Source organism: Malurus melanocephalus, unplaced genomic scaffold (assembly GCF_030028575.1).
Source record: "Malurus melanocephalus ecotype Western Australia unplaced genomic scaffold, MMel_1.1 scaffold_484, whole genome shotgun sequence".
In the NCBI taxonomy this organism is placed as follows: domain Eukaryota; kingdom Metazoa; phylum Chordata; class Aves; order Passeriformes; family Maluridae; genus Malurus; species Malurus melanocephalus.
Window position 1 is genome coordinate 503,987 of NW_026623716.1, and position 11,538 is coordinate 515,524.

General features: G+C 43.4%; 1 protein-coding gene across 1 annotated transcript in view; it reads left to right on the top strand.

Annotated features, from left to right (window-relative positions):
• DDHD1 (DDHD domain containing 1) overlaps positions 1 to 11,538 on the top strand; it is a gene marked incomplete at its 3' end in the record, with an annotated part of 41,791 nt that overhangs the window by 28,253 nt on the left and 2,000 nt on the right. Inside the window, exons 6-7 of the mRNA XM_057380957.1 lie at positions 6,396 to 6,667; positions 8,159 to 8,234. Of these exons, the coding sequence (XP_057236940.1) occupies positions 6,396 to 6,667; positions 8,159 to 8,234 (348 nt within the window). The remainder of the gene's footprint in view (positions 1 to 6,395; positions 6,668 to 8,158; positions 8,235 to 11,538) is intronic.

The following is an 11,538-nucleotide window of genomic DNA, read 5'->3' on the forward strand; positions in this document are numbered from 1 at the left end:
CCCTGGAGCAGCTCCTTGGCCCCTCTGGTCTCTCTCTGCTGGGTGAGCTCCTCTCTGATTTCAGGCATTTTTCATTCTCCAGTGTGGTAGGGGAGTGTCCTAAAGGTGCCTCTGGCTGCTGGCAGGTGATGTGATATTTTATTTATTCAGCATTAATAATTCAGCCCAGCCCTGTGAGCATCCCATTCCACTCTCAGACTGCAGCCAGCAGATTCAGCCAGGGTGTTCTTGTGAGAGGGAGCTGTGCTGTGTTCCCTTCTGTGCCAAATCCCTCTCTAAACACTACCCAGGTGTAAGAAAAAGCAATAATTTGATATTTTGATGCACACAGGCCTGTTTCTAAACGAGCAGTCACTCCATGTTCTGCCTCTGACCCTGCTGCTCCCTCTGTGGTAACACAATCCTGGGTTTTTGTGTCCTCAGTGGGTGACTTTGTTTCACATCTGGGTCACTGGAGCTTCTTATTCCTTTAATAATAAATGGCTGCAGCAGAGATTAAAAAGACCAATTGTTGCATAGTAAATTCAGAGTTGTCACCTCTGTTGTACCATTGAGTGCCTTTTTTTTATTGCTCTTCACTGTATTTACTTGCAGGCTGATTGTAATTTGTAAATTACTGATAAATAATTATTGATAAATAATTATTGATAAATAAAAAGACCCTGGCAGAAAGTGCTTTCAGTGCAGGATTAATATTATTTATATTCATTATCCCAAAATCTCTGAAGATTTAGTGCAAATACTGTGATACAAAACTGGGGAAACTTCACTGTCCATCTTAGAATCACAGAATAATTCCAGGTGGAGGGGATTTTAGGGATCATCTCATTCCAGCCCCTGCCCACTATCCCAGGCTGCTCARAGCCCTGACCTTGGAATGGCTTCATGGTTTGCCATTTTCCACGTGTTAAAAAGGAGAATTAATGTTTAACCTCTTGAAATCTGGGACAAGGGGTAACTTCTGCCAGGGCTTTCATCCCTCTTGGATACGAGGTTTTTTGTGGAAACGCCTTTCTCTTGTGCACAATAAAAGGCAGCTGGTTCAGGTGTGTTTGAGAGCAAGATGTGAAGCAGGAAATATTAAAATTAGATTATTTCAGCTCTGGTTTTGCTTATTCTGTTGGATTTGATAGTGAAGGAGCTGCTTGGCAGCATTTCCATGGCTGGGTTAATTAATTTGGTAGCTCTTGAATGTCTTCTCAACTTTATAAAGTGATTCCTTAATGGCTCTGCCTGAACCTGATATTCATCTTGAGCACAGTGACTGCTTAGGAATGGGTTGGACTCAGCTTTTTAGCAGTGAGGGGGTCTTGAGAGAGACTCAGGCAGATCCACAGATCCTTTTTGTGTTCTGTTCCTCCTGCTCTGTCCCCACAGCCCCAGCTGCAGCTCTCCCCTTGCTGTTCAAGGGCCCTCTTTCCCTGAATTCCAAACAGGTTTGCACTTTTTCCTGAAGTCCTCTTGACATTTGGAGAGAGCTGCTCACAGAACTCCCCATTCCTCAGATCTCCTTCTCATTCCTTTCCTACAGAGCCTGCAGAAACCCTGTTGTTCAGGCTGAGGAGGGTGCACAGGTCATGCTTCCTGCACTCTCTGTCCATAGGTAGCTCCCTGATGTTTTATTTTTCATGATTTTCATGTTAGGAGATCGTGCAGGGGTGAGGATCCCWTGGAGACAGCACAGGGAAAGGAGCAGCACTGCAGTTCTGTGTTTCTGCTGTGCCCAGGGACCAGCAGAGGTTTTGTACTCTTGTTTCCTTGAAAAAACTCATTTCCTGGATATTGAAAGAAAAATGCCATTTTCTGCTCTGTGAATTTTGGAAAAGCCCCTTTGAAAAGCCCCTTTGACCACAGCAATCCTCCCACAAAATAAACCAGGGGATGGAGTTCTGCATCTCCTGGGTTTGGGGCCAGGAGGTGTTTGTCCACCACACACWCAGGAAATCCCAATTTCCTTCTGTTTTCCCAGCAATGTGCTCTCCAGGCTGATTTTTGCTGCTTTGCTCAAGGCTGCTTTGCCTCTGAGGARGGTGAGCAGCTGTTTGGGATGTTGCTGCTGGTGAATTTAGAGGTTTGGGGTTTTTCCAGCCGGGCACTGTTAATGCTGTGCACAAAAGGGCAGCAGTTCTGCATGTCTCACCCCTTCCAGGGTGTTTGTTCCCATCAGGACCCAGCAGTTCARGCTGGCCCAGCACCCAGGAGGTGATAAAAGCCTTGATTCTGCTGCTCTTTTTGTCAGCTCTCTCCATCCTGAGGTGACAGGAATGTGTCACCCAGCTCTGTCTCCCTGTCTGATCCTTCCCAAACACAGCTCTGTGCCACCAGGATTCCTGAATGCATGGGCTGGGCTGCTATTTCTGGATTTCTTGGAAGCCATGTGCCAGGCAGGCATGTAACTTGGAAAAGCAAAGGGCATTTTGTGCCTCCTCAGCTCCAGCATCCTGCTCTGTGGTTGGGAMTGGGGTTTTTGGCTGCCTCACTCTGCCTTTAATTTGGGTTCTGAAGGGCAGGGAGCTTTTAACCTCARTTTGTGTGAATTTGAGCTGCTGCCTTCAGAGCAACTGGATCCTGCAGGCTTGAGTTTCCTGCACGGGAGATTTATTGGCAAAACTTCAGCTGATAAAGGGAGATAAAAAATCCCAGAATGGTTTGGGTTGGAAGGGACCTTAAAGATCATCCCATTCCACACTTTGCCATGTCAAGGACATTTTCCACGGTTCCAGGGTGCTCCAATCTGGCTTTGGACACTTCCAGGGGCAGCCACAGCCAGGAATTCCTTCCCAATATCCCATCCATCCCTGCCCTCTGGCACTGGGAACCCATTCCCTGTGTCCTGTCCCTCCATCCCTTGTCCCAAATCCCTCTCCAGCTCTCCCCTTTATGCCCTAGAAGGATTTATTTTCTCTGGATGTGTGTTTTTATTGCAATGTTACATCTACAAGACATGCAGCACTTTAATCCTGCACTAAACTTTCAACCTGAAACACTCGGTCTGCAAAAGGGAACCTTTYCCTACAAATCAGAACAGGCAGGAAGCACTTCCCTAGGAAAGAGAAYAAAAACACTGAATTATATAATATTTTCTACCTTTCTTTGAAATATTTCAGTGTCCTCAGGCTGCTGCTAGATGAACTGAGGTAGGAAGGCCAGCTGGGAGGATGGGATTTGATGCAGCTCTTTCTGGAAGAAATAGGAATTGTTGCCTTTGTGGCAGTGTTTGATGTGCTCTGCAGCAGCCAGGTGAAGGTGCTGCATCCCCTCTCCCTGTGGAGGAGCTGGGGCTGATGGAGCACAGCACCTGCACAGGTAAAAACAACAACTCAGCTGCCTCATTTATTGTTTTGGGAAATATCTGAGCTTGTTTAGTCGGTGGGAGAAGCCTCAGGAGGTGSGAATGTGTTATGGGGCAGGAGCTCAAGGAATCTGTAGGATTTTTGTAAGGAAAACACTATGAAACGCTTGGATGGAGAAACAGCTCCCACTGTACCCAAAACAAGGTGGGAACTGGCAGGGAAGATGGAAGAGGGGAGTTGGGAAGGGACACAGGGTCTGGTTGTGCTGCATTCCCCTATTCCCACTATTCCTGGGGTTTCTGGATGATTCCTGCTCTCCTGTTCTCAGGCASAGCCAGCAGGTGCTTCCCAAGCACATCACAGATCCCATCAGCCCCTTGGACGTCCTGGATTTGGGAAGCTGAGGAGGGAGTTGTTATTTTTTTGTTTGGAAGTTTTTTTTAAATTTAATAGCTTAAAATATTAATTTTTAATCTAATACTTTAGAGGGAGTAGAAAGGCAAGCTGTACATTTAAAAAAAAGCTCTTAAAAATTCTTTAAAAATCTCTTACAGTGATGACATTCAGGAGAGAAAATTTGATAGGTAGTTATATCTTCCATGGTTTAAGTCCARCAAAAAAATTTCCTGATTTTAGACAATAGAAAGTCACTCAGTGTTTTGAGAAGGTGTTTTTGTATGGATTGTTAGGATATATCAAGCTGTAAATACAAAAGATTTCCAAGCAGTTCATATTGCACTTACTGGACTAAAACCCTGTTCAAACCAAACTTTTCTTTCACAAGTTGGACTATTTTATGCTTTTTAAGACTAAGACAGCAAATCAGGATTAAAGCATAGAGTGGAATCATAGAATGGCTTGGATTGAAAGGGACTTGAAGGCTCATCTAGTTCCATACCCCAATAAATATTATCATAATTTCATACACTGAATCAAACARGTTTTAAGCTGGGGGTGCTCASCTRGAGAAGGGAAGGATCCAGGGAGWGCTCAGAGCCCCTTGCAGGGCCTAAAGGGGCTCCAGGAGAGCTGGAGAGGGACTGGGGACAAGGGATGGAGGGACAGGACACAGGGAATGGCTTCAAACTGGAAAAGGGGAGATTGGGGTGGGATCTTGGGAATTGGGAATTGCTGGCTGGGAGGGTGTGGAGGTCCTGGCACAGGGTGCCCAGAGAAGCTGTGGCTGCCCCTGGATCCCTGGAAGTGCTCAAGGCCAGGATGGATGGGGCTTGGGGCACCCTGGGACAGTGGAAGGTGTCCCTGCCATGGCAGGGATGGGATGGGATGAGCTTTAAAGTCTCCTCCAACCCAAACTTCTCCAGGATTCTGTGTCAATGTTCCCACATTTCAGTGAGCTCCTGGCAGGAATCCCCAAACACTTTGATTTCCTGGCTGGTTTGTTCTGGGTTTTAATCAAAACCCATTCAAATGGAGGAAACACCAGCCAGCCACAGCTCGTCCTGGTTGATATTTTCAGCTCCATCTCTTGCTGAACCCTCTGCCCGTTTGTTTGAGTGTGAAAATCTGTGCCCACAGTCTGTGCAGACCCAAATGCAAGAAGAGGCAGCATCACAGTCAAAAACATTTGAAAATCAGTGTTGTGAAACTCATCCCTCCGAGCTGCTGCAAGGCTCTGTTCGTGTTCCAGGCAGCGGGTTTGTTGTGTGGATTCTCGCTGGAAATGTGTATCAAACACTGGCACTTCTGCTGCCATTCATATTTAYATTCACTAATGACTCAGGCTCTTGAAAAATCATGGTGAAATTATATGTTCCRTGGCTTTAATTTCCCGTTGCTAACRAGGGAATGATTTGCACTGCCTTGTTTGTCCTCCTCCCTGCYGCAGCCTGAAAACGTTGCTCAGTTTCCAAGCTGAGTTTCACAGGCAAAGCTGCCTTTATTTTTTTTTTTTTAATTATTTTTTTTTGTACTGGCCACTTCCCAAATCTCATGGTTTCTGGTGTTTCTCCCTAAAATACTTCCTGGGAAGCTGTAGTTTTTTTATCCCAAAGTGTAGGATTTGAAGCAGTTCATCTTCTTAGAGACCCCATGAACATAGGACCCATATTTATTTATTTATTGCTGTAGAAATGTAGGATTAATCTGTGATGGTTAAGAACCGTGTTGCATTCCTGCTTTTCCCCAAAAATCCCTCCTAGAAACCTATAACCAGAAGACTGTTTTTTTAAGCATGGTGTGTATGAAATATTCAAATTCTGGCTCTGTCTGTTTAATTTTTGCCTTTTCTCCTCCCGTATCACCCTTTTGCTTGAGATGAGGATTTTTATTCTTTGGCAGCCTCATTTCATTCTGATTTCTGGGGAATAATTTCCAGCAGGTGCAGGTGKAGGAAGGGAAGGAGGACAGAAAGCTGCTTCTCTTTTCAGCCAGGCAGCAGGGAGGAGAATGAAAGGCTGGATGAGTTCAAACCTGCTTTACTGAGACATCCAAGAGCAATCTGAGGATATTTTTCCAAAACCCATCCCAGCTCTCACTGCAGTGTCTGAGCACATCCATTTTAGTGGATTTTTCTCTTCCCAATCTCCTGCTGCTCCCAGTGATGGAGAAGAGGGCAGGATGGGTTTAGTAGGGCAATRCCAAGGTTGTGGCAGAGATGGGAGTTGATTCTGAGTCAGGTGTGGCTCAGGCTCCTTCCATCCTCCTCAAATTAAAAAAAAAAAAGGAGCTGAACCTCTTGCCAGGAGAGGAATGTTCAGTGCTGGGGASAAAATGGGAGAGAATCCAGCGAGAAGGGAAATGCCACTGTGCCAGCAGTCCCTGCTGTGCCAGGGCAACACAAAAATACTCAGAGGGAGCTGCTCACTGCTTCAAACACGGCTGGCACTTCTGGAAATGCTTATTTCAATGGGATGTCTTGGTTTGAAACAACACTTGGGTCTTGGAGTGACTTTAGGGTCACTGTGGGGTGGCTGTGGTGGCTCTGGAGAAGAGGGATGACGCATTGGTGTCAGTGACCACCAGCCCTGCTGCTGGTTTGCAGATTGAGCTCCCATCCTGAGTGCAGGACAGGAACATTCCTGAACATATTGATCCCAATAATCTGCTGACCCTAAACTCTGTTTGCTCTCCCTCGTGGCCCAGCTGGTGAAGGGTCTACAGCAGGAGCTGAACCGGCTCTACTCRCTCTTCTGCTCGAGGAACCCTGAGTTTGAGGAGAAGGGAGGGAAGGTGTCCATCGTGTCCCATTCTCTGGGCTGTGTCATCACCTACGACATCATGACAGGCTGGAATCCTGTCAGGCTTTATGAGCAGCTGCTGCAGAAGGAGGAGGAGGAGGAGGAGCTGGAGGAGCAGCGCTGGATGAGCTACGAGGAGCAGCGTTTGCTGGAGGAGCTCTACATCACCAAACAACGGTAATGGCGCGCTCCCAGTGAGCCAGGAAAGTTAGAGAATAAAGCAGATAAATTTAATAACAATCCAGGTTTACTGGTACACTGACAGCAGACAAAGCCTCCTCCTGAGGCTACACCCAAAAATGGACCCTGAGTCATGAGATCTKCCCCTTTTATAAGTTCTGTCTTATTAACATAGAGCCCCAATTCTCCAATTCCACCTTCAGGTGATCATGTCACCCACCCCAAGCTTGCTCGCCACAATTCTCTTTTTTTTGCATATTTTGGGGCTCTGAGGCAGTGAAGTGTCCTTGGATTTCAGGCTCAGAGAGGAATTGTTTATCTAAAGGTGGGAAAACGGTAGTTTTAGCGCTGTATTAGAGAAGTACAAGAATACAGATACATGAAAATATAGAAGCTAAAAAATCCCAAGGCATCACYAGGGGTCAGGGGAGATAAGCACATCCCTGAAAAACGCCCTCAGGGTGTTCCCAGAGCTCTCCAGGGCTCTTATCTCTGGTGGCTGATGTTCTTCTGCACAGATCAGGCACAGGGAGCTCTGAATCCACCCAGATCCATGGAATGGTTTGGGTTGGAGGGGAACCTTCAAGGTCATCCATGAGCAGGGACACCTTCCACTGTCCCAGGGTGCTCCAAACCTCATCCAGCCTGRCCTGGAACCCTCATGGGGATGGGTGCGGGGTGTCTTTGTCAGCTTCAAGGCTGGACAAAGGGCCAGAGCTCTGAGAGAAGGTCAGTTTGGGACCCTGATGAGGTGTTGTGGTGAGAGGATCACCCTTCAGGCACATCACAAACATCTGATCAGGGGAAAATGGCCATGTGCACACTCCAGCTCTTGAGCATCCTCTGAAGTGCTTCCACAGAAACCCCAAGTGTTGTTTGATATTGGCACTTCTGCACAGAATGAGTGGCTCTCCCTTTTGTGAGCAATTCAGTCTGAAATGGTGGAAAATGGAATTCTGCTGGGTTTGGGAGCAGTTTTACCCACCCAGATRTGTGCTTTACATCATAGCTGCTTTTTACATTCAGGCTAACCAGAAAAGCAGGTGAAAAGCCTTTTTCTGTGGTGGTTAAGAAGGTAGAACCCCATCCTGCAGATATTCCACCTCCATCCAGAGCTCCACAATGCCCAGACCATTCCCTGTGATTTTGGCATAGTTTTGGGGGGTTTAAAACAAAATAAATCAGGTGATTTGGCTGCAAAAATCACCAAGGAAACGGGAGGTGAGTCAGCTGCTGCTGAGGAAGGAGGGTGGGCTGATGTTTGGGGTGGTGAGCAGAGGAATTGTTGTGTCTGGATTGATTCCTTCTGTGGCCAGARGAGTGGGATTTGACTGACACTGAATTCTTAACCAACTGCAGGAAATACTGACACCATGACTCTCTCTTCCCAGCAGACAAAACTGTTGGACCCCACAGGAATGCCTGCTTGGATCAGAGAGGTTAAAGCTGCATTTTTTATTGGATCTCAGAACGATCTCTATTTTCCAGGTTGAGAGAGATAGAAGAGAGGTTACATGAGTTAAAGGCATCCACCATATCAAAACCACCTGTCTTAAAATTTAAGGTATGTATGTTTGAGAGGTTTYTAATGAATATTTCTGTAAAGATACTCCTGCACTGTGAGCCATTCTGCTGACTTTTATTTTTCCCATGTCCCTAAACATGATTTTGGTAATTTGGATGGGTTGGATGAAGTGTGTACATGTTGCTGTATTCACAGATTATTGTTATTTATTGTAATTATAGACTTACAATCAATTTTTGAGCAGCCTGGGATAGTGGAARGTGTYCCTGCCCATSGCAGGGGGGTGGAATGGGATGAGCTTTGAGGTSCCTTCCRACCCAAACCATTCTGGGATTGTGTTAGGGATGTTTATATGAAATTAAATCTAAGCACATATCTAAATATATGTAAATATATAGATTATAAATACATTWAATACATAAAGTTGGTTATTTTATTATGCACACACAGAGAATTCTGTAGGAAGGTTAAAAACCATTTGGCAAATTGCATCAATCACATCTTTTAAACAGTTTCACTTCTCCTCCACTGAATAATCCATCTTCCTTGGGGACTCCTTCTAACATGTCACATCTCTGAGCAAATCTGATTGAATTTCCTCCAGGAGTGGATTTTCCTTCCAAATTACTCTGCTCTGACAGCCAGCACACTTTGAATCTCACCAAGCAGATTGCTTGCTAATCAGCTGTACAAATTGCTAAAATTCCTTATCTGTTGGAAAAGGCATTTTCCAGCTCCTGGGTGGGATGTGCAACACTTTCTTGTCGCTCAACTCCATCCTRAAGTATTAAACCATAAAAACATGACATGAGAGATGAGAATAAAATGGATTATTTTTTCTTAACTTGSCATTTTTCTTCCTTTCCGAGTTCAGAAGGGCTCTTGGAAGCCAAGGTCAATGTTGAGCCTTAAAAAAAGAGGAAACCAACCATAATTCATCTTGTCAAAGCCTCCTCCTTGTCATCACTGCTTGAAAAAATGTGTCAGGCTATTATCTCTCCCATCAAGGCAGCTGGAGTCAGCCTGGTCCTCCCCCAGCTCTGGGGAAGATAATTCTTCACTCAGAATTCTTCACTCAGTCGTGTTTAAGTTGAAGGGTTTTTCAAAAGCTGCTTTTTAGATGGAGAGGAGAAAAGAAAAGGGGGAAGAAAAGAGGGTTTTATCTCCCTAAAGAGATGAGATCTGTAATCTCCAGGTAACATTTCCACTGCAGTGCATCCTTTTTCTCACCCTCGCTGGCAGGGAGATTTTTTTTTTTCTTTTAAGCTTCACACTGGTGATCAGAGAGAGAAACTTTCCATTGAAATTATGGGTATTTCAGCAGGATGGGTGAAATAGGGGAACTGGTTTTTTGGGAGAAAACAGCTTTGTAGGTACCAGCCACCCATCCCTTGGCTCTTTTATGGACTAAAAAAAAATTATAAGTCCCAGGATGAGAGCGTAATACAGAGAACTGAGAGTTACAAGAAAAATAAAAGTTAATTAATAAGTACTTGCTAAAACTGATTTATAGCAATCACTTATTTAACATTTTACTTAGCTGAAACAAAGTGGAAAAAAAAATGCTAGGCAAAGCCAAAAATAAAAATCAACGCCAAAACAAAATATTAATAAAAGCAAAACCAAAAAATAAGAGGGACGTGTGTGACTTAATTCCTGCCCCCCTAAACTGACCAAAACCAACCTCAAAACCTAAACTAAAACACAAAACAGCACAAAAAAAAGTTAAAAATTTAACCCCTAAAAAAAAGTTTAAAACCCCCTTATTTCATCCTAAAAACCCCTGCCCACGACCCCAAAAACTACACAAATGCAATAATTGTTCAAACTCATTATAATAAGAAACAAAAAAAAATCATAAATATGTATAATTGTGTTACTTAATACACGTGTAACTTGTAACCCAATATATACCAAACTAAATGCCACCAAAAAACACACATAATTTAAAAAAAAAAATCCCCAATACATCCACCAACACTAAAATAAACACCTAATTTATAACCCTTCTAATTATAAAATCCATATTCCACATATTAACAGAATTGCTGGTCCCACAGAAGGAGGGTTGAGCTTGGTGTTGGGCAAGCACAAAGGTTGCTTTTGGCAAAAAAAACATGAGAAGAAACACTGCAGCTTGCTTGTTTTGTGCTTAATATTAGAGGAAATGAAATTATTGACTCTGGCATGAGAAAAACYCCACAAAATGTGAAAATATGGGGTGTGTTGGACTCTGATAAAATATTATAAACAACTATTTATAATTACACTATTACATTAACAGTACTATTACTATTTATATTACAAAATATTTCYATTTATAGTGTAAAATATTTCTATTTATAGTGTAAAATACTTCTATTTATAGTATGAAATATTTCTATTTACATATAAAATGCTATAAAAATATTATTTAAAAGCCACCTGAGTAGGATTTGGAGGGAGAGGGATCTTTKTCTTTCTGTGCTTCTCCTCAGCTGGGATAATGGGATAACTTTGCTGTTCCAACAGGAGCTGTGTGGGGTAAAAGCAGAGCCAATTGTCAATTAAATCTTCACAATCACAGCCCTCCCTCCATCAGCCTTGTAAAAGGAGTTGTAGTTAAGGGATGAGGGGCTAAAAACCATGGAAATTTGGGGATGGTGTGATACCACCCCCTTTGTGTATGAAAATGGATATTTTTTATTTTTATTATTCTCATTCACAGCAGAGATGTACCTCAGCTGCTCCTTAGCACTGACATGGAAATCCATTTAAATCTGGGCTTGGAATTGTCCCAAATGGTTTCAGGATTCCTCAGCAYTTCCCATTTTGCCAAAGTTGCAGAAATTCTTCTTCAAAGAAGAATTTTCCTTCCTTTTCTTCCTGTTCCATCATGCCCAGCCCGTTCTGATGCACAGGAGGACTCTGCTGCTTCACTTCTGTTGACTCATTCAGCTTTGTTTTTTAACTTAATTATGAAAATCCTGCTGTGCTGAGTTAAATGGATGGCTACTTGGCTCAGCTCCTGCTTAAAATACAAATAAATTCATTAAGTTTTCTGTTTATGAATCATAACCAGGGGAAAAGTGCTGCCCTGAAAGGTCACTTGGTAAACATGTCCTGTGTTGTTGAGCATTTACAGGAATAAATTCCAGGAGAAACACCACAATTAATAAATATTCATAAATTAATAAATGTTTTAAAATTAATGAATATTTTTAAATGAATAAGTATTTTCTGGAAGGATTTTGATCTTCTGTTCCCGGTAGGTTTTATCACACAGCAGCTTGCTAAAACTGATTTCTAACAATCACTTATTTAACATTTTACCTTTGCAACAGCACTGACAGTTTAGTGGCTG